Source organism: Salvelinus namaycush, chromosome 2 (genome assembly GCF_016432855.1).
Source record: "Salvelinus namaycush isolate Seneca chromosome 2, SaNama_1.0, whole genome shotgun sequence".
NCBI lineage: Eukaryota > Metazoa > Chordata > Actinopteri > Salmoniformes > Salmonidae > Salvelinus > Salvelinus namaycush.
In genome coordinates, this window is record NC_052308.1 from 79,927,646 (window position 1) to 79,951,256 (window position 23,611).

At 46.7% G+C, this 23,611-nt stretch overlaps 1 protein-coding gene across 1 annotated transcript in view; it reads left to right on the forward strand.

The window, feature by feature from the left end:
• The first annotated feature begins 4,398 nt into the window (after positions 1–4,398).
• LOC120023767 (calmodulin-regulated spectrin-associated protein 3-like) overlaps positions 4,399–23,611 on the forward strand; it is a 28,924-nt gene continuing 9,711 nt past the window's right edge. The window contains exons 1-7 of the mRNA XM_038967867.1: positions 4,399–4,513; positions 11,555–11,823; positions 11,993–12,133; positions 15,520–15,597; positions 15,978–16,010; positions 17,413–17,463; positions 23,355–23,493. Coding sequence (XP_038823795.1) covers positions 4,399–4,513; positions 11,555–11,823; positions 11,993–12,133; positions 15,520–15,597; positions 15,978–16,010; positions 17,413–17,463; positions 23,355–23,493 — 826 coding nt within the window. The remainder of the gene's footprint in view (positions 4,514–11,554; positions 11,824–11,992; positions 12,134–15,519; positions 15,598–15,977; positions 16,011–17,412; positions 17,464–23,354; positions 23,494–23,611) is intronic.

Genomic DNA, 23,611 nt, shown 5'->3' on the forward strand with positions numbered 1-23,611 from the left:
TTGTTTTTGTTCGTTTGGTTAGTCTGTTCCTGTTCGTGCGTTCTTCGTGTTTATGTAAGTTCACATGTTCAGGTCTGTCTACGTCGTTTTGTTGTTTTGTAATTTTCCAAGTGTTTTTTCGTGTTCGTCTTTGCTTTAATAAATATTCATCATGTCTTCACAACACGCTGCATTTTGGTCTGATCCCTACTCCTCCTCTTCAGACGAAGAGGAGGAGAGAAACCGTTACAGAATCACCCACCAACAAGGGACCAAGCGGCGTGGGAGAAAGCAGCAGCAGCGATCGCAGGATTCATGGACATGGGAGGAAATATTGGACGGTAAAGGTCCATGGGCACAACCTGGAGAATATCGCCGCCCTCGTGAAGAGCTGGAGGCAGCTAAAGCCGAGAGGCGGTGGTATGAGGAGGCAGCACGGAAGCGAGGCTGGAAGCCTGTGAGTCAAGCCCAAAAATTTATTGGGGGGGGGGCTACAAGGGAGTGTGGCGAAGTCAGGTAGGAGACCTGCGCCAACTCCCCGATCTTACCGTGGAGAGCGAGAGTACGGGCAGACGCCGTGTTATGCGGTAGAGCGCACGGTGTCTCCTGTACGTGTGCATAGCCCGGTGTGGGTTATTCCACCTCCCCGCACTGGCAGGGCTAGATTGAGTATTGAGCCAGGTGCCATGAAGCCGGCTCAACGCGTCTGGTCTCCAGTGCGTCTCCTCGGGCCGGCATACATGGCACCAGCCTTACGCATGGTGTCCCCGGTTCGCCTACACAGCCCAGTGCGGGTTATTCCACCTCCCCGCATTGGTCGGGCTACGGGGAGCATACAACCAGGTAAGGTTGGGCAGGCTCAGTGCTCAAGGGAGCCAGTACGCCTGCATGGTCCGGTATATCCGGCGCCACCTCCCCGCCCCAGCCCAGTACCACCAGTGCCTACACCACGCACCAGGCTTCCTGTGCGTCTCCAGAGCCCTGTTCCTCCTCCACGCACTAGCCCTGTGGTGCGTGTCTCCAGCCCAGTACCTCCAGTTCCGGTACCACGCACCAAGCCTCCTGTGCGCCTCCAGAGTCCTGTGCGTCCTGTTGCTGCTCCCCGCACTAGCCTGAAGGTGCGTGTCCTTAGCCCGGTACCTCCAGTTCCGGCACCACGCACCAGGCCTACAGTGCGCCTCAGCTGGCCAGAGTCTGCCGTCTGCCCAGCGGCGCCTGAACTGCCCGTCTGCCCAACGCCGTCTGAACTGTCCGTCTGCCAAGCGCCGCCTGAACTGCCCGTCTGTCCTGAGCCTTCAAAGCCGCCCGTCTGTCCTGAGCCTTCAGAGCCGTCCGCCAGACAGGAGCCGCTAGAGCCATCCGCCAGACAGGAGCCGCTAGAGCCTTCCGCCAGACAGGAGCCGCTAGAGCCTTCCGCCAGACAGGAGCCGCCAGAGCCTTCCGCCAGACAGGAGCAGCCAGAGCCGCCGGCCAGACATGAGCAGCCAGAGCCGCCGGCCAGCCATGAGCAACCAGAGCCGCCGGCCAGCCATGAGCAGCCAGAGCCGCCAGCCAGCCATGAGCAGCCAGAGCCGCCAGCCAGCCATGAGCAGCCAGAGCCGCCAGCCAGCCATGAGCAGCCAGAGCCGCCAGCCAGCCATGAGCAGCCAGAGCCGCCAGCCAGCCATGAGCAGCCAGAGCCGCCAGCCAGCCATGAGCAGCCAGAGCCGCCAGCCAGCCATGAGCAGCCAGAGCCGCCAGCCAGCCATGAGCAGCCAGAGCCGCCAGCCAGCCATGAGCAGCCAGAGCCGCCAGCCAGCCATGAGCAGCCAGAGCCGCCAGCCAGCCAGGATCCGCCAGAGCCAGCCAGCCAGGATCCGCCAGAGCCAGCCAGCCAGGATCCGCCAGAGCCAGCCAGCCAGGATCCGCCAGCCAGTCCGGTGCTGCCCCTCAGTCCGGTGCTGCCCCTCAGTCCGGAGCTGCCCCTCAGTCCGGAGCTGCCCCTCAGTCCGGAGCTTCCCCTCAGTCCGGAGCTGCCCCTCAGTCCGGAGCTGCCCCTCATTCCGGTGTTGCCCCTCATTCCGGTGTTGCCCCTTAGTCCGGTGCTGCCCCTTAATCCAGTGGGGTTAATTTGGAGGGTGGCCATTTGGAGGAGGCTACGGAAGCGGGGTTTGACTATGGTGGGGTGGGGACCACGTCCGGAGCCGGAGCCGCCACCGTGGACAGATGCCCACCCAGACCCTCCCCTAGACTTTAGGTGGTGCGCCCAGAGTTCGCACCTTGAGGGGAGGGGGTTCTGTCACGTTCCTGACCTGTTTTCCTTGTTTTTGTATGTGTTTAGTTGGTCAGGGCGTGAGTTGGGGTGGGCATTCTATGTTATGTGTTTCTATGTTTAGGTTCATTGTCTATTGGCCTGATATGGTTCTCAATCAGGGACAGGTGTTTTACGTTTCCTCTGATTGAGAACCATATTAAGGTAGGTTGTTCACACTGTTTGTTTGTGGGTGATTGTTCCTGTGTCTGTGTCTGTCGCACCACACGGGACTGTTTTGTTTTCGTTCGTTTGGTTAGTCTGTTCCTGTTCGTGCGTTCTTCGTGTTTATGTAAGTTCACATGTTCAGGTCTGTCTACGTCGTTTTGTTGTTTTGTAATTTTCCAAGTGTTTTTTCGTGTTCGTCTTTGCTTTAATAAATATTCATCATGTCTTCACAACACGCTGCATTTTGGTCTGATCCCTACTCTATCCCTAGAGAAACCGTTACACAGGCCTGATATTAGGTCTTCCGTTGCATGTTGTACCTTGTTTCCCTTCTTCAGTGAAAAGTAGTTATTTCATTTACAATTGAATGAATCCATTAAATAAATAATACTAGCACATAAAATTACGTTATTGTACACTAGCCTACTCCACTATCGACACAGTAGATCATATTGCCTATGTGCTTTCGACAATACGTTATCAACAAATAAGTATTATTTTCAAATTAACCACATTTGCCTTAACACAGTAGACCTATATATTTTCTAACGATATCACAACTTAAATATAGCCTACTTACTCCTCAATTGGATCAAGGACATCTTGGTAATTATTTTCATCGTCTCTAATAAGGAAACTATCTGGGGCAGACACTCGAAAAATCACTTCTGCCACTTGTAAAAAATACAAAAAAAATAATGTATTTGTCGCCACCAAGCTCTCAAATACCGTGCCAGTCTCTCACTCTATGAACGGTCACTGCAATCTGGATTCATTGGGATGTCCTTACCCTAAACTAACACTAAACTTAACCAATTTACATTTATACTTGATAGAGGTATGGACATCCCAAGGATTCCGAATAGCACGGACCCTCTGGGAAAGTCTATGAACTGAACTGCTCTATTCGACTGAATGGACATCCCAAGGATAGCATGGATCCTCTGGGAAAGTCTATGAACTGTTCTATTCGACTGAAGGGACATCCCAAAGAGCCGAATTGCACCTATAATCTCCTCTGAAAGCCGTGGACACAACTCTTATTGGTTGTCTGATGTGGAACTGGTAACAACATTTAGATCTGTATACAGCGAGATACGATAACATACCATGCCATGTGGTGTTGAGGGAAAGACAGATTATCTATAGATTGGGCATCATCTTTTCTAGTCCATTAGCGATAACAGGAAATAGACAAGCCTTAGGATACACTATAGTTCAAGGTGGCTACATTGGAATGTCTGCTTGCACGGGAAAATTTTTACATTTATAACATTTATGGTTGAGATTTAATTAATATAAATATAAACTATGCACATTATGACTTTCATTAACACGCGATGCAGGCGTCACACAGACATTAGTAAGGCGTTGGTATCATGTCAGGTGGTACGGTTGCCTAGGCTTATATATGTCCCTTATCACCCCCCATACAGGACCGTTGGCTACAGCAGCACCTGAAAACTAGGTCAATCAATGTGTGGCGGCTCTCCTACATCTGGATGCGTGTGCAGCAGTCTACTGCATGGGGACTACTGTGATGGAACAGCTTCGCAGAGCAGAAAGAATGGAAATAATTTCCCGAAAAGCGGTTGTCTCCGTGGATCAGTATACCACTACAACTCATCATCCCCAAGCCCACTGATGCCAACGCAGCAAGTGACCGCGCATTGCTCGCAGCGGCAATAAGGATCAACACCTTAATTATCAGGCCGTGGTGACATAGACAGTCTCAGCACAGCAGTCACCGTTAATTATGCGCCACAACACAGCAACAATTAGGATTTAAATCGCTGTTGTTATATTTTTATTTCTTAAGCTGGCAGCTGCTGCTGCTGCGGTAACACCCCTCTTTGTAGATCGCGTGCACTCCTCCCTCCTCCCTTCCTCTCCTCGGCTCTCCATCCTTCCTTCCCGGAACGGCGGGGTGGACTGGTGGGGCTATGGAGGATGCAGGTGAGATGAGGAAGACATCCACGGTACCGGAGATTAAACCGTTGGATCAGTACGACTTCAACCGAGCCAAGGTGTGCGCCAGTGTCCGGTGGCTACTGGCGAAGTCATACGGATCCGCAGGTAAAATGGGCTTTATTTATCATGGGCGATTTACCGGTTGATGTTTCTCCCGTTATTGATGCAGTTGGCCGGTGTCCGTGGGCTATAACGGGGAAAGTGCACGTTTTTCCCAGGGCGTCTATTGGACAGAATCATTGATATTTACTGTTAATAACAATGGAATAATTAGATTTTATTCGAAAAAGGTTTATGTTGTCAAGGCTACGATGTGTCTGATTATAGACTACAGCCAGATGTGATAGGCGACACACACAAAGCATCTCTAACGCTCACACCCATATGCGTCTATCCTCTTCATCACAGGCTGTTAGCTACTGCTTCTCTGGCCATTTCACTCTCACAGGTGAACGCGTTGAATGCCATATGTTACAGCGTATCTGTTCATTCATCTTTTTATTTTGTATTTTAAATGGGGTGATTCTATAGGTTCAGAAATCAGAATGGTTAAGAAAGAGAAGGCCTTGATTCAAAGGTGCAGCGGTTTGCGTTCAGCGGTATGGACGTAGGAGGATGACGTCACCGCCTTCCTCTTATACTTCTATCGTCAGTTAATCAATTATTTATCTAGCGGCCTGTACTACTACTGGATGATAATATAGGCCTACACTCCAAGATCAACAGGCCTATCTGCTAGTTAAATGTGTTGCACGCGCCACATATCAGGCTAATATGAGTGTAGGCCTATGCCACCGCGTGCGTGGTAGCCTAAATGGATATCCCTTCCTTATGTGTGTCAGTGTTACACGCGCACACGCATAGGCTACATCACCGTGGTCCAGCCTTCTCGTAGCCATACGCATGCATTGCTTGTGTGTTATAGATCGTGTTATAGATTCACACAATCGTGTGAAGGTGACACTGCCACTCATATAGCCTGTGGTTAAACGTCAGCTATACAGCTGCCACAAAGGGACAAGCTTCCACCACCACGGATAGGCGAAGTGGATAGATTATATCCACGTCGCTCTCACCTGCCAATTTATATCAGGTCAGCGATTGTACGCCTACCATTGAGGAAAGGATATAATATCGCCTAATCGTTTTTATGTAGCCTACCCATTTCCCTGGCAGTTGCACCTGGGGGTTCCCTTTGTCAGCCTACAGGCCTGCTAACACGCCCATTTTATAAAATTGTAATGTCCTCTGCAGTACGCAGTAGGACACAACGTCTTGAAACGTTCAGATAGAAATTGCCTATGTAGAAAACAATGCATGTAAAATATGGAACATGTAGAATATGGAACATGTAGAATATGGGACATGTAGAATATGGGACATGTAGAATATGGGACATGTAGAATATGGAACATGTAGAATATGGGACATGTAGAATATAGAACATGTAGAATATAGAACATGTAGAATATAGAACATGTAGAATAGGGAACCTGTAAAATATGGGACATGTAGAATATAGAACATGTAGAATATAGAACATGTAGAATAGGGAACATGTAAAATATGGGACATGTAGTATATAGAACATGTAGAATATAGAACATGTAGAATATAGAACATATAGATCATGTAAAATATGGGACATGTAGAATATAGAACATGTAGAATATAGAACATGTAGAATATAGAACATATAGAACATGTAAAATATGGGACATGTAGAATATAGAACATGTAGAATATAGAACATGTAGAATATAGAACATGTAAAATATGGGACATGTAGAATATAGAACATGTAGAATATAGAACATATAGAACATGTAGAATATAGAACATGTAGAATATAGAACATGTAGAATAAAGAACATGTAGAATATAGAACATATAGAACATGTAGAATATAGAACATGTAGAATATAGAACATATAGAACATGTAGAATATAGAACATGTAGAATATAGAACATGTAGGCCTATTATTGATTTAACCTTTATTTTATCAGGGAGTCGTAATAACCTCAGGTCTATTCATGGCAGTTCTATCAGGAACACTTTATTTGGGTAGGTTGTAGATGGTTTGTAGATGTTCAATAACTGTCAACAACATTTCAAATAACTTTCCACTAACTCTAGCCCTAACCTTAACCCTTAACCCTAACCTTAACCCAAACCCTAACACTAACCCTTATTCCAAACATAACCCTAACCTCAACCCTAACCTTAACCCATACCCTAACCTTAGCCCTAACCTTAACCCTAACCTTAACCCTTACCCTAACCTTAGCCCATACCCTAACACTAACCCTTATTCTAAACCTAACCGTGACCTTAGCAAGCAGTTGCTTATCAACAGATCGTGTGTTGATAGTATAACCGTCTGTAGAGCATCTATCTGGAACCATCCATCTATCTACATGTGGCTACAGAACGTGGTCTTGAGGTCTTGGGGTGGAGAGTGGACTGAGGATTGGTTATTAGGGAAATAGAGGAAGTGTAATTTATTCCTGTGGGACCGTTCAATAGCATCCTGTCTGTCGATCGTGAGTTTGAGCCTCTTAACTGTATCGATTCCCGTATGTTGAAGGCTACCTGATGTATGTTGAAGGCTACCTGACGTATGTAGAAGGCTACCTGACGTATGTAGAAGGCTACCTGACGTATGTAGAAGGCTACCTGACGTATGTTGAAGGCTACCTGACGTATGTAGAAGGCTACCTGACGTATGTAGAAGGCTACCTGACGTATGTTGAAGGCTACCTGACGTATGTTGAAGGCTACCTGACGTATGTTGAAGGCTACCTGACGTATGTTGAAGGCTACCTGACGTATGTTGAAGGCTACCTGACGTATGTTGAAGGCTACCTGACGTATGTTGAAGGCTACCTGACGTATGTTGAAGGCTACCTGACGTATGTAGAAGGCTACCTGACGTATGTTGAAGGCTACCTGACGTATGTTGAAGGCTACCTGACGTATGTAGAAGGCTACCTGACGTATGTAGAAGGCTACCTGACGTATGTTGAAGACTACCTGGCGTATGTAGAAGGCTACCTGACGTATGTAGAAGGCTACCTGACGTATGTTGAAGGCTACCTGACGTATGTTGAAGGCTACCTGACGTATGTAGAAGGCTACCTGACGTATGTTGAAGGCTACCCGACGTATGTTGAAGGCTACCCGAAGTATGTTGAAGGCTACCCGAAGTATGTTGAAGGCTACCTGACGTATGTTGAAGGCTACCTGACGTATGTTGAAGGCTACCTGACGTATGTTGAAGGCTACCTGACGTATATAGAAGGTTACCTGACGTATGTTGAAGGCTACCTGACGTATGTAGAAGGCTACCTGACGTATGTAGAAGGCTACCTGACGTATGTAGAAGGCTACCTGACGTATGTTGAAGGCTACCTGACGTATGTAGAAGGCTACCTGACGTATGTAGAAGGCTACCCGACGTATGTTGAAGGCTACCCGACGTATGTTGAAGGCTACCTGACGTATGTTGAAGGCTACCTGACGTATGTAGAAGGCTACCTGACGTATATAGAAGGTTACCCGACGTATGTTGAAGGCTACCCGACGTATGTTGAAGGCTACCCGACGTATGTTGAAGGCTACCCGACGTATGTTGAAGGCTACCTGACGTATGTAGAAGGCTACCTGACGTATGTAGAAGGCTACCTGACGTATGTTGAAGGCTACCTGACGTATGTAGAAGGCTACCTGACGTATGTAGAAGTTACCTGACGTATGTAGAAGTTACCTGACGTATGTTGAAGGCTACCTGACGTATGTAGAAGGCTACCTGACGTATGTAGAAGGCTACCTGACGTATGTAGAAGGCTACCTGACGTATGTTGAAGGCTACCTGACGTATGTAGAAGGCTACCTGACGTATGTAGAAGGCTACCTGACGTATGTTGAAGGCTACCCGACGTATGTTGAAGGCTACCCGACGTATGTTGAAGGCTACCTGACGTATGTAGAAGGCTACCTGACGTATGTAGAAGGCTACCTGACGTATGTAGAAGGCTACCTGACGTATGTTGAAGACTACCTGACGTGTGTAGAAGGCTACCTGACGTATGTAGAAGGCTACCTGACGTATGTAGAAGGCTACCTGACGTATGTAGAAGGCTACCTGACGTATGTAGAAGGCTACCTGACGTATGTTGAAGACTACCTGACGTGTGTAGAAGGCTACCTGACGTATGTAGAAGGCTACCTGACGTATGTTGAAGCCTACCTGACGTATGTAGAAGGCTACCTGACGTATGTTGAAGCCTACCTGACGTATGTAGAAGGCTACCTGACATATATTGTTAGTAGCCTATTCCCAATAGAAATCTCAGTCAGCCCAATGCGGAAGTTGAAAAACAAACGTCAACATCTGGCACACTGCACAGATGCACTCTGTCTTGCACTGTAACATTGGTATTATAGTGTAAACTGTTAAAGTAAGTGTCTTCATGGAGGTTAAGTGACTTCTAAATCTATAAGAGATCAATAGAGGATCCTGTGCCAGACATGATGTGTGTGTGTTTCTGTGTGTGTTTCTGTGTGTGTGTATGTATGTGTGTGTGTGTATGTTTGTGTGTTTGTGTGTGTATGTCTGTGTGTTTCTGTGTGTGTGTGTGTGTGTGTGTGTGTGTGTGTGTGTGTGTGTGTGTGTGTGTGTGTGTGTGTGTGTGTGTGTGTGTGTGTGTGTGTGTGTGTGTGTGTGTGTGTGTATGTGTCAAGGACCATAGTCCTGCTGATAACAATGGCTGTAACATCAGATGCAGCCTAGATCAGATTCCTCTCTCCTTCTTCCCCTTGCTCCCTCTCTCAACAGCCCATCTGTAATTATTGTCCTCTCTCCTTCTTCCCCTTGCTCCCTCTCTCGACAGCCCATCTGGAATTATTGTCCTCTCTCCTTCCCCTTGCTCCCTCTCTCAACAGCCCATCTGGAATTATTGTCCTCTCTCCTTCTTCCCCTTGCTCCCTCTCTCAACAGCCCATCTGGAATTATTGTCCTCTCTCCTTCTTCCCCTTGCTCCCTCTCTCAACAGCCCATCTGGAATTATTGTCCTCTCTCCTTCTTCCCCTTGCTCCCTCTCTCAACAGCCCATCTGGAATTATTGTCCTCTCTCCTTCTTCTCCTTGCTCCCTCTCTCAACAGCCCATCTGGAATTATTGTCCTCTCTCCTTCCCCTTGCTCCCTCTCTCAACAGCCCATCTGGAATTATTGTCCTCTCTCCTTCTTCCCCTTGCTCCCTCTCTCAACAACCCATCTGGAATTATTGTCCTCTCTCCTTCTTCCCCTTGCTCCCTCTCTCAACAGCCCATCTGGAATTATTGTCCTCTCTCCTTCTTCCCCTTGCTCCCTCTCTCAACAGCCCATCTGGAATTATTGTCCTCTCTCCTTCTTCTCCTTGCTCCCTCTCTCAACAGCCCATCTGGAATTATTGTCCTCTCTCCTTCTTCCCCTTGCTCCCTCTCTCAACAGCCCATCTGGAATTATTGTCCTCTCTCTTTCTTCCCCTTGCTCCCTCTCTCAACAGCCCATCTGGAATTATTGTCCTCTCTCTTTCTTCTTGGAGCCCACTCCAAGAGAGGGAGGAGAATAGGGGGAAAGGAGAGAGGAGAAGGAGGGGAGTAGTCCAGTCCAGAGTTAGATATTTCTTCCTTCCTTGCCAGTGGGAGAGCTGCTCCAATCTCTCAGATCATCCTTCCCTCTCCTAGAGCAGCAGAGCAAGGGGTTGTGGGTCACTGAGCTCAGCCTTGGGATGTGTGTGCTGCAGTGTCATGCCGCAGAATGCACACACACGCACGCACGCACGCACGCACGCACGCACGCACGCACGCACGCACGCACGCACGCACGCACGCACGCACGCACGCACGCACGCACGCACGCACGCACGCACGCACGCACGCACGCACGCACGCACGCACGCACGCACGCACGCACACACACACACACACACGCACGCACGCACGCACACACACACACACACACACACACACACACACACACACACGCACGCAGTCGCCTGGCTGAGTTGTTCATGCAGATGATAACATTTTATATGTCTGTGTGATATGCCTGTCTAGATAGAGGGAGAGAGAAGAGAGTCTGTACATTCACTCTTTCATCCTTTCTTTCTCTCTGTAGTAACTGATTGAGAGTGGGAGAGAGGGAGATAGAGGGGGTGGGGGGAATGAGATAGAGGGGGGAGAGATAGAGAAGGGTAGAGAGGGGGGGAGAGAGAGAATGTTCAGGTAGTTCTACAGTTATAACTCTATAGGTTGTCCTCTGTCTCCCTGTAGAGAATGTTCAGGTAGTTCTACAGTTCTAACTCTATAGGTTGTCCTCTGTCTCCCTGTAGAGAATATTCAGGTAGTTCTACAGTTCTAACTCTATAGGTTGTCCTCTGTCCCCCTGTAGAGAATGTTCAGGTAGTTCTACAGTTATAACTCTATAGGTTGTCCTCTGTCTCCCTGTAGAGAATGTTCAGGTAGTTCTACAGTTATAACTCTATAGGTTGTCCTCTGTCTCCTTGTAGAGAATGTTCAGGTAGTTCTACAGTTCTAACTCTATAGGTTGTCCTCTGTCTCCCTGTAGAGAATATTCAGGTAGTTCTACAGTTCTAACTCTATAGGTTGTCCTCTGTCCCCCTGTAGAGAATGTTCAGGTAGTTCTACAGTTATAACTCTATAGGTTGTCCTCTGTCTCCCTGTAGAGAATGTTCAGGTAGTTCTACAGTTCTAACTCTATAGGTTGTCCTCTGTCTCCCTGTAGAGAATGTTCAGGTAGTTCTACAGTTCTAACTCTATAGGTTGTCCTCTGTCTCCCTGTAGAGAATGTTCAGGTAGTTCTACAGTTATAACTCTATAGGTTGTCCTCTGTCTCCCTGTAGAGAATGTTCAGGTAGTTCTACAGTTATAATTCTAACTCTATAGGTTGTCCTCTGTCTCACTGTAGACAATGTTCAGGTAGTTCTACAGTTATAATTCTATAGGTTGTCCTCTGTCTCCCTGTAGAGAATGTTCAGGTAGTTCTACAGTTATAACTCTATAGGTTGTCCTCTGTCCCCCTGTAGAGAATGTTCAGGTAGTTCTACAGTTCCTCATTGTTTACCCCTCTCCTCCACCATAGAGAATGTCCCGGTGGAGCTGCGAGAGCCTCTGTACAGAGACAAGTATGAGCAGGAGCACCTCAAGCCCTCCGTCTCCCAACTACTCCTGTCCCCTGAGCTGTACTGTAGGACCCAGGCCCTGCTCCACGGGGTCTCCCAGCCCGCTTCTCAGGGGCCCCCAGGGGACAACTCCGCACTGCTGCAGCTCCTCACCAAGAGGGGCCTGGAGCCCAGGGACCAGGATGTGGCCATCACAGAGGAAGACCTCAGCCACACGCCCATCAAGACGGTGTGTTACAGTGTGTGTTACAGTGTGTGTGTGTGTGAGTATGTGTTACAGTGTGTGTGTGTAAGTGTGTGTGCGTGCATGCGTGTAACCCTAACGTTACTCCTATTGTTGATCCTTTGCTCTCTCATGATTGGCTCATGGTCTGCTTCTCTCTGTCTGATTGGTCTAGAGGGCCCACCTGGTCCTGATTGACTCGCTGATGTCACTGGCTGCCATGGAGACGGTGGGCAAGGTCAAGATGACGGCAGAGGCAGAGAAAATGGGAGGCGGGGCTCCGTGGGAGAATGCCCTCCTCTTCTGGGTTAACCGGGTAAGACCAGAACACGACCAGAAAATGACCAGGTCCTTCTAGAACACAACCAGGTCCTTCTAGAACACAACCAGGTCCTTCTAGAACACAACCAGGTCCTTCTAGAACACAACCAGGTCCTTCTAGAACACAACCAGGTCATTAGGGCTGGGCGATATGGCAAATCAATTATCACGATATATATATAGAGAGATTTTTTTCATTCAGTAACGATAATTATCACGATATTAATCAAATATGTTTTAAAGGTGCATATCTGATTCAGACTCAAGCCTGCCTGAACACTTTAATGTTTATTATTTATTGTCAGAAGTAGAACTCACAAATAACATTTTAACTCCACTTTTTTTTTAAAGCTGTAAACCCTTACAAGTCATGAGCATGAAGTACAAAAAAAAAAAAAAAAAAATAGTGCAAGTCAATATGCATTATATCGGTTGAAGTTGGGGTAGTTGTTGTCTTACAAGCCAGAAAGCCACGTCTGTCTACGGTCTCTGGCTTTAAAGTTGCCCCATGGCAGGTCACTATGTTGCCACCTGTGCTAAAAACACCCTCTGAGGGGGAGCTGGTCGCAGGAATACACAGGTAGCACTTTGCCAGGTGGCTGACTTGGGGAAGGTTGTTTGGTTGGATCTTCCACCAGTCCAGTGGATCCACTGTCAGCATCAGGAGACTGAAGGTAGCACTTTGCCAGGTGGCTGACTTGGGGAAGGTTGTTTGGTTGGATCTTCCACCAGTCCAGTGGATCCACTGTCAGCATCAGGAGACTGAAGGTAGCAGCTGACTTCCTTGTCTACCAGCTGGATTTCAGTAAGACCTGTAGTGGTGGAACATGGCTTTTTGAAAAAACTGCCCAATGACTTTTCTCTTTTTAGCTGGTAGTTGTGGTGAAGCAGCATCAACGTCTCCCTGTGCTGGGCCTGGGTTTGTCCCTCGTTGACCATCTCTGAGACAGCTCTTATCTGGCCCACCTTCTCCTCTTCGATGTAATGTGTTTTAAACCGAGGGTCGACCAACGAGGCTATGTCCAGGAGGTCATCTGTGGCTAGGTCATCATATTTCTCATTCAGATAGTCCATGACTACCGTTTTGATGGTTTGGGTGAGCTCTGTTTCACCATCATCAGGTTTCATGACCTCTGTATTGAACAGGTGTAGTACTGGCTCTGGGTAAGACACACTGACATAAGACTCACCAGACAGAGCATCTGTGAATTCTAGTGGGGTCAATGCCTGGTTGAGGGACTCAAGAACATCTATATCTGATTAGGTGGGCGTTAAGTGCCGGGTCTTCTTGCCTCTGGACAAGACCTGTGAAATGTCTTTCTCCTGCTCCAGGACTCTTTGCACCATGTTTTGACGTGATCCCCACCTGGTAGGTGACTCTGTCACCAACTCGTCCTGGGGTAGGTGGTGTTCTTTTTGATCAACAGGCAGGTCTCTCTTCTTTTCCACCAATAGGAAAAGGCACCTACCACTTTCTTACACACTCCAATTGCTCGATCCACCCGTTTGTGTGTACCCACTCTCTCTAAGAGAAATCAAGAGATTTTAATAAAATGTAAAAATCACAAGAATCCCTTTAGTTATGTACAAATGTAATATTTAACTTAATCAGATGATGAAAAAAAATGCACATTTAGTTTAATCTAACCAATCCCTTCAATATACACAATTGACAAGGTTACTTACCTATGGCCAAGTGCAGACGATGTCCAAAACATTGCAGTCGGGTCCGTTTGTTGATTTGAGCGGCCTTCACCACTTTCGCACCACTATCCGTTGTAATGCAGACCTGTCTGTCTTGACTGAGTCCCCAGGAGGCAGAGCGTCAATGAGCCGATCTGCTGTAGCTTCACCCGTGTGGTCGTCGGGAAAGTATGATGTTTGAAGGCATTTATTGAGAAGATTCCACTCTGTCAATATAGTGGATAGTGAGGCTAATGTAAGGCGCTGACGTGTAACTTGACCACAGATCGGTAGTCAAAATACGTCAAATCTGTCTTGAGCTGTTCTTCAACTGTTTCCCTACACTCGGCGTAGAGTTTAGGCAGTGCGGTGAGAGAAATGTTTGCGGCCAGGGAGCACGTACCTGGGGTCAATTCAATTGATAAGCCTCTTGAAACCGTCCTTTTCCACTGTGCTAATTGGTAGCATGTCCTTAGCAATGCAATGCATAATAGCGTTTGTGATGTCTTTGTGTCTTTTGGATGTTTGCTCGTAGGACATAAACGCTGTCAGTGTTGACTGCTTCAGGTGAACATCCCCAGATCGGCTGGTGCTTGAGGGGCGTTTATCAATACCGTGGCGCAAACTCAAACTTTCTGCATGTTCCAAAGAGTGATTTTGCTTCAGATGTTGAAAAAGGTTTGTCGTATTACCAGACTTGGTAGCCACCTGTCTACGGCACAATTTGCACCCAATGTTGCTCTGCTCTTTGTCGGACTTCAAAAAGCCAAACCACTTCCAAATAACTGAACCAGCTGAATCTGCTCCTTCTCCATGGCTGCCACTGTTTTCGTCGACATCACTCAGTGTTCGTGGTTAATAGTGGCTACTCCATCACTCGAGGTGCTAAGTGGTTTTTAGTGGGCGTATACCTCTCCACGTGCATATTGTCACTTCTCCGCATGTTCCTGCTGCGTCACAGAAGTAATTACCTCGATATTTATTTATTTTTTACCCCTTTTTTCTCCCCAATTTTGTGGTATCCAATTGGTAGTAGTTACAGTCTTGTCTCATCCTTGCAACTCCAGTACGGACTAGGGTGAGGCGAAGGTCGAGAGCCATGCGTCCTCCGAAACACAACCCAACCAAGCCGCACTGCTTCTTGACACAATACACATCCAACCTGGAAGCCAGCCGCACCAATGAGTCGGAGGAAACACCGTGCACCTGGCGACCTGGTCAGCGTGCACTGCGCCCGGCCCGCCACAGGAGTCGCTAGTGCGCGATGAGACAAGGATATCCCTGCCGGCCAAACCCTCCCTAACCCGGACGATGCTGGGCCAATTGTGCGCCGCCCCATGGGCCTCCCGGTCGCGGCCGGCTGCGACAGAGCCTGGGCTCGAACCCAGAATCTCTGGTAGCACAGCCTTAGACCACTGCGCCACCCGGGAGGCCCCACCTCGATATTTATTGATATTGATTTATCGCCCAGCCCTACAGGTCATTCTAGAACACGACCAGAAGAACAACCAGAACGTTCTAGAACACGACCTGGTCATTTTAGAACATCAATAGGTCTTATAGAACCCCAGAACACGACCAAGCCATTCTAGAACACGACCAGAACACAACCAGAACGTTCTAGAACACGACCTGGTCATTGTAGATTAGGACCATGTTGACATGTGATTGTCTCTAACTGTCTGTCTCTCTCTGCAGTTGAATCAGAAGTTGAGAGAGAGCACTGAGGATGAGGAGGTCCCAACCTGCACAGACCCACAGCCTGTTCAACCAACAGTTAGTACACACACACACACACACACACACACACAACACACACACACACACACACACACACACACATAAACACACACACACACGCACACACACACACACACACATACACACACTCACACACACGCACGCACATAAACACACACACATACACACACACACACACACACACACACACACACACACATAAACACACACACATAAACACACACACACATACATAAATACACACACACACATACATAAACACACACATAAACACATGCAAGCATTTCTAAACATCAAAATAAGACTGCTACTAAAGACTAAACTGCTATGTCCCTAAAGTTTCCATCACTTATACTGCTCTCTCTTCTCTCTCTCTCACATCCCTCGTATGGCAGTGTCCCACCCGCTGGTACTGGAAACTGGTCCCAGTAAGTGTGTTCCTTTTATCTCTCTCTCTCCCTCTCTTTCTCTCTCTCTCTCTCTCTCTCTCTTCTCTCTCTCATGATATATCTGCCTTATTGTAAATAATGTTTCTCTTTCGAAATGCTAGATACTTTATATCTATCCACCCCCTCTTTTCTCTCTCTTTCCCTCTTTCTCTTTCCGTCTTTCTCTTTCCCTCTTTCTCTTTCCCTCTTTCTCTTTCCCTCTTTCTCTTTCCCTCTTTCTCTTTCCCTCTTTCTCTTTCCTCTTTCTCTTTCCCTCTTTCCCTCTTTCTCTTTCCCTCTTTCTCTTTCTCTCTCCCTGCTGTGTGACACTATATACATGACCCTGACCTTATGAACTTTGAACCTCTGAGGTTATAGTCACTGACAGAGGGTCCGTATTCATGAAGCTTCTCAGAGTAGGAGTGCTGATCTAGGATCAGTTTGGCCTCTTAAATATTAAGGATTCAAAGGAGGGAGGGGACTGATCCTAGATCAGCACTCTGAGAGGCTTTATGACTACAGCCCCTGATCCTGTGGTTAAGGACAACTCACCTCTCATCATCTAACTCTACACTGAGTGGACAAAACATTAGGAACATCGGCTCTTTCAATGACATAGACTGACCAGGTGAATCCAGGTGAAAGCTATGATCCCTTATTGATGTCACTTGTTAAATCCACTTCAATCAGTGTAGATGAAGGGGAGGAGACAGGTTGAAGAAGGATTTTTAAGCCTTGAGACGATTGAGACATGGATTGTGTATTTGTGTCATTCAGAGGGTGAATGGACAAGACAAAAGATTTAGGTGCCTTTGAACGGGGTATGGTCGTAGGTGCCAGGGTCGCCGGTTTTTCACACTCAACAGTTTCCCCTGTGTATCAAGAATGGTCCACCACCCAAAGGACATCCAGCCAACTTGACACAACTGCAGGAAGCATTGGAGTCAACATGGGCCAGCATCCCTGTGGAACACTTTCGACACCTTGCAGAGTCCATTCCCTGACGAATTGAGACAAAATGGGGTGCAACAAATGTAATGTAGGAAGGTGTTCCTAATGTTTTGTACACTCAGTGTAGATGGTGGAGGGGGTGATGGGGCTAGGGTAGGGCGAAGTTCCGGCCTGATCTTTGGTCAGTTTTGCATTTTCCCCACTGATGGTTAAGGATTGGGGGAGGGGAAACGGATCCTAGATCTGTACCTAGGGGGAAACTTCTCTCCTGTGCATCGTGGGGAGGTGTGAAGGTGGTTCTTACCTTAATGTATCTCTGCTCCCCCTCCCCCTCCCCCTCCTCAACCCCCCCTGTCCCCCGCCTCCCCCTCGTCACGTGACTGTGTATGGCAGTTCCCATGGCGACCCGTGGGTGTTTACGCTTGTCCTTCTCTCTGCCATCCTCATCCAGCATGCCATCGCTTTTTGTTTGAAGGAGGAGTCTGGGAATAAACCTCCAGTGGTAACGTATACGCCACTCTTCTCCTCCCTGTCCTCCTCCTCCTCCTCCTCCTCCTCCTCCTCTTCCTCGTCTCTCTCTCTCAGCTAACGGACAGCCAGCCAGACAGACAGAAAGACACTCCAACCCTGTTGCTGCTCTCTCTCTCTCTCTCTCTCAGCTAACTAACAGACAGCCAGACAGCCAGACAGACAGACAGACAGACAGACAGACAGACAGACAGACAGACAGACAGACAGACAGACAGACAGCCAGACATTCCAACCCTGTGGCTGCTCTCTCTCTCTCAGCTAACTAACAGACAGACAGACAGACAGACAGACAGACAGACAGACAGACAGACAGACAGACAGACAGACAGACAGACAGACAGACAGCCAAACATTCCAACCCTGTGGCTGCTCTCTCTCTCTCAGGTAACTAACAGACAGCCAGACAGACATTCCAACCCTGCTGTTTGTGGATGGAAACACTATAAATTATTTATTCACTGTTATTTATGATTTTACTTTATACATGTATGTTTTATCAATACTTCTTCACATTCTGGTTGGAATGACACATTTGGGCTGATTTGATCCTGATTGGTTACCCTCTATCTGGTCTTCATGTACACTTCCACACTTGTACACTTGTGGCTCCACCATATTGCTGTGTCTCAACTATCCAGTTATTTTCATTCTGCTAACACAGTTCTCTAGAGGAACGAGCTAGTTGTTTTTCAGTGTGCTAACTCAGTTCTCTAGAGGAAAAGGCTTGTTGTTTTTCAGTCTGCTAACACAGTTCTCTAGAGGAAGGAGCTTGTTGTTTTTCAGTCTGCTAACACAGTTCTCTAGAGGAAGGAGCTTGTTGTTTTTCAGTCTGCTAACACAGTTCTCTAGAGGAAGGAGCTTGTTGTTTTTCAGTGTGCTAACACAGTTCTCTAGAGGAAGGAGCTAGTTGTTTTTCAGTCTGCTAACACAGTTCTCTAGAGGAAGGAGCTAGTTGTTTTTCAGTCTGCTAACACAGTTCTCTAGAGGAAGGAGCTAGTTGTTTTTCAGTCTGCTAACACAGTTCTCTAGAGGAAGGAGCTTGTTGTTTTCAGTCTGCTAACACAGTTCTCTAGAGGAAGGAGCTAGTTGTTTTTTACAGTCTGCTAACTCAGTTCTCTAGAGGAAAAGGCTTGTTGTTTTTCAGTCTGCTAACACAGTTCTCTAGAGGGAGGAGCTAGTTGTTTTTCAGTCTGCTAACACAGTTCTCTAGAGGGAGGAGCTTGTTGTTTTTCAGTCTGCTAACACAGTTCTCTAGAGGGAGGAGCTTGTTGTTTTTCAGTCTGCTAACACAGTTCTCTAGAGGAAGGAGCTTGTTGTTTTTCAGTCTGCTAACACAGTTCTCTAGAGGAAGGAGCTAGTTGTTTTTCAGTCTGCTAACACAGTTCTCTAGAGGAAGGAGCTGGTTGTTTTTCAGTCTGCTAACACAGTTCTCTAGAGGAAGGAGCTAGTTGTTTTTCAGTCTGCTAACACAGTTCTCTAGAGGAAGGAGCTTGTTGTTTTTCAGTCTGCTAACACAGTTCTCTAGAGGAAGGAGCTTGTTGTTTTTCAGTCTGTTCTCTAGAGGGAGGAGCTAGTTGTTTTTCAGTCTGCTAACACAGTTCTCTAGAGGGAGGAGCTTGTTGTTTTTCAGTCTGCTAACACAGTTCTCTAGAGGGAGGAGCTTGTTGTTTTTCAGTCTGCTAACACAGTTCTCTAGAGGAAGGAGATAGTTGTTTTTCAGTCTGCTAACAGTTCTCTAGAGGAAGGAGCTAGTTGTTTTTCAGTCTGCTAACAGTTCTCTAGAGGAAGGAGCTAGTTGTTTTTCAGTCTGCTAACACAGTTCTCTAGAGGAAGGAGCTAGTTGTTTTTCAGTCTGCTAACAGTTCTCTAGAGGAAGGAGCTAGTTGTTTTTCAGTCTGCTAACACAGTTCTCTAGAGGAAGGAGCTAGTTGTTTTTCAGTCTGCTAACACAGTTCTCTAGAGGAAGGAGCTGGTTGTTTTTCAGTCTGCTAACACAGTTCTCTAGAGGAAGGAGCTAGTTGTTTTTCAGTCTGCTAACACAGTTCTCTAGAGGAAGGAGCTAGTTGTTTTTCAGTCTGCTAACACAGTTCTCTAGAGGGAGGAGCTTGTTGTTTTTCAGTCTGCTAACACAGTTCTCTAGAGGAAGGAGCTGGTTGTTTTTCAGTCTGCTAACACAGTTCTCTAGAGGAAGGAGCTAGTTGTTTTTCAGTCTGCTAACACAGTTCTCTAGAGGAAGGAGCTAGTTGTTTTTCAGTCTGATAACACAGTTCTCTAGAGGAAGGAGCTGGTTGTTTTTCAGTCTGCTAACACAGTTCTCTAGAGGAAGGAGCTTGTTGTTTTTCAGTCTGCTAACACAGTTCTCTAGAGGAAGGAGCTAGTTGTTTTTCAGTCTGCTAACACAGTTCTCTAGAGGAAGGAGCTAGTTGTTTTTCAGTCTGCTAACACAGTTCTCTAGAGGAAGGAGCTGGTTGTTTTTCAGTCTGCTAACACAGTTCTCTAGAGGAAGGAGCTAGTTGTTTTTCAGTCTGCTAACACAGTTCTCTAGAGGAAGGAGCTAGTTGTTTTTCAGTCTGCTAACACAGTTCTCTAGAGGAAGGAGCTAGTTGTTTTTCAGTCTGCTAACACAGTTCTCTAGAGGAAGGAGCTAGTTGTTTTTCAGTCTGCTAACACAGTTCTCTAGAGGAAGGAGCTAGTTGTTTTTCAGTCTGCTAACACAGTTCTCTAGAGGAAGGAGCTTGTTGTTTTTCAGTCTGCTAACACAGTTCTCTAGAGGAAGGAGCTGGTTGTTTTTCAGTGTGCTAACACAGTTCTCTAGAGGAAGGAGCTAGTTGTTTTTCAGTCTGCTAACACAGTTCTCTAGAGGAAGGAGCTAGTTGTTTTTCAGTCTGATAACACAGTTCTCTAAAGGAAGGAGCTTGTTGTTTTTCAGTCTTATAACACAGTTCTCTAGAGGAAGGAGCTAGTTGTTTTTCAGTCTGCTAACACAGTTCTCTAGAGGAAGGAGCTGGTTGTTTTTCAGTCTGCTAACACAGTTCTCTAGAGGAAGGAGCTTGTTGTTTTTCAGTCTGCTAACACAGTTCTCTAGAGGAAGGAGCTAGTTGTTTTTCAGTCTGCTAACACAGTTCTCTAGAGGAAGGAGCTAGTTGTTTTTCAGTCTGCTAACACAGTTCTCTAGAGGAAGGAGCTAGTTGTTTTTCAGTCTGCTAACACATTTCTCTAGAGGAAGGAGCTTGTTGTTTTTCAGTGTGCTAACACAGTTCTCTAGAGGAAGGAGCTTGTTGCTTTTCAGTCTGCTAACACAGTTCTCTAGAGGAAGGAGCTTGTTGTTTTTCAGTCTGCTAACACAGTTCTCTAGAGGAAGGAGCTAGTTGTTTTTCAGTCTGCTAACACAGTTCTCTAGAGGAAGGAGCTAGTTGTTTTTCAGTCTGCTAACACAGTTCTCTAGAGGAAGGAGCTAGTTGTTTTTCAGTCTGCTAACACAGTTCTCTAGAGGAAGGAGCTAGTTGTTTTTCAGTCTGCTAACACAGTTCTCTAGAGGAAGGAGCTGGTTGTTTTTCAGTCTGCTAACACAGTTCTCTAGATGAAGGAGCTTGTTGTTTTTCAGTCTGCTAACACAGTTCTCTAGAGGAAGGAGCTGGTTGTTTTTCAGTCTGCTAACACAGTTCTCTAGAGGGAGGAGCTAGTTGTTTTTCAGTCTGCTAACACAGTTCTCTAGAGGAAGGAGATAGTTGTTTTTCAGTCTGCTAACAGTTCTCTAGAGGAAGGAGCTAGTTGTTTTTCAGTCTGCTAACAGTTCTCTAGAGGAAGGAGCTAGTTGTTTTTCAGTCTGCTAACACAGTTCTCTAGAGGAAGGAGCTGGTTGTTTTTCAGTCTGCTAACACAGTTCTCTAGAGGAAGGAGCTAGTTGTTTTTCAGTCTGCTAACACAGTTCTCTAGAGGAAGGAGCTAGTTGTTTTTCAGTCTGCTAACACAGTTCTCTAGAGGGAGGAGCTTGTTGTTTTTCAGTCTGCTAACACAGTTCTCTAGAGGAAGGAGCTGGTTGTTTTTCAGTCTGCTAACACAGTTCTCTAGAGGAAGGAGCTAGTTGTTTTTCAGTCTGCTAACACAGTTCTCTAGAGGAAGGAGCTAGTTGTTTTTCAGTCTGATAACACAGTTCTCTAAAGGAAGGAGCTGGTTGTTTTTCAGTGTGCTAACACAGTTCTCTAGAGGAAGGAGCTAGTTGTTTTTCAGTCTGCTAACACAGTTCTCTAGAGGAAGGAGCTGGTTGTTTTTCAGTCTGCTAACACAGTTCTCTAGAGGAAGGAGCTTGTTGTTTTTCAGTCTGCTAACACAGTTCTCTAGAGGAAGGAGCTAGTTGTTTTTCAGTCTGATAACACAGTTCTCTAAAGGAAGGAGCTGGTTGTTTTTCAGTGTGCTAACACAGTTCTCTAGAGGAAGGAGCTAGTTGTTTTTCAGTCTGCTAACACAGTTCTCTAGAGGAAGGAGCTAGTTGTTTTTCAGTCTGCTAACACAGTTCTCTAGAGGAAGGAGCTTGTTGTTTTTCAGTCTGCTAACACAGTTCTCTAGAGGAAGGAGCTTGTTTTTCAGTCTGCTAACACAGTTCTCTAGAGGAAGGAGCTGGTTTTTTTTCAGTCTGCTAACACAGTTCTCTAGAGGGAGGAGCTAGTTGTTTTTCAGTCTGCTAACACAGTTCTCTAGAGGAAGGAGCTAGTTGTTTTTCAGTCTGCTAACACAGTTCTCTAGAGGAAGGAGCTAGTTGTTTTTCAGTGTGCTAACACAGTTCTCTAGAGGAAGGAGCTTGTTGTTTTTCAGTCTGCTAACACAGTTCTCTAGAGGAAGGAGCTGGTTGTTTTTCAGTCTGCTAACACAGTTCTCTAGAGGAAGGAGCTGGTTGTTTTTCAGTCTGCTAACACAGTTCTCTAGAGGAAGGAGCTAGTTGTTTTTCAGTCTGCTAACACAGTTCTCTAGAGGAAAGAGCTAGTTGTTTTTCAGTCTGCTAACACAGTTCTCTAGAGGAAGGAGCTAGTTGTTTTTCAGTCTGCTAACAGTTCTCTAGAGGAAGGAGCTAGTTGTTTTTCAGTCTGCTAACACAGTTCTCTAGAGGAAGGAGCTAGTTGTTTTTCAGTCTGCTAACACAGTTCTCTAGAGGAAGGAGCTTGTTGTTTTTCAGTCTGCTAACACAGTTCTCTAGAGGAAGGAGCTAGTTGTTTTTCAGTCTGCTAACACAGTTCTCTAGAGGAAGGAGCTTGTTGTTTTTCAGTCTGCTAACACAGTTCTCTAGAGGAAGGAGCTTGTCGTTTTCTGGTCTCACTTGATTTCTTCTTTCTCCTTAGTGGTTCAGTCACTCAAGTGCCTTGTGGTTGTATTGCCTGTTGTTCCGCTGCATGTCCACCAGAGAGCGCTATAGTCTCAGCTCACACTGCTTCATCACAACTCTTTTCTGCACTTCCTTTCTTTGTTTCTTTCTTTCTGTCTCTCATCCCTCTTTTCATTGCAATGTCTCGTTTGACATGTGAGCCCTAACTCTGTTCAGCGTGTGCGCTTGTGTGTGTGTGTGTGTGTGTGTGTGCTCAGCAAAGTACTGTACTGCGGTAAGTCTTGTGCTTGGTTTGTCAGACTTCTTTTCTCGGCTGTGTTGGTGGATTATTGGCTGGCTGTGGAGTTTATGACATGTCTTGATCATTTCTCTAAACGTCGTGGCAAAGTCATCTGTATTGTGGGGTAATTCTGGGCCTTTTGGTCTCATTAACTAATTCAACAATAGGTAGTTAACTGTTGTTTTTTCTCTCTCTCTCCTTCTCTCATGTCTCTGTCTCTGTTTCTCTCTCTCTCTCTGTCCCTCCCTCCCTCCCTCTCTGTCAGATCCGTTATAGGAAGGATAAGGTTCTGTCTAAGCAGACTCCTACTTTTCCTCTGGTGTCTGGTGTAAGGGATCTGTCTAATGGCTGTGCTATAGCTGCTGTTCTCCACTACTACTGTCCTGACCTGCTGCCACTAGAGGGTACGCTCACACACACACACACACACACACACACACACACACACACACACACACACACACACACACACACACACACACACACACACACACACACACACACACACACACACACACCTCT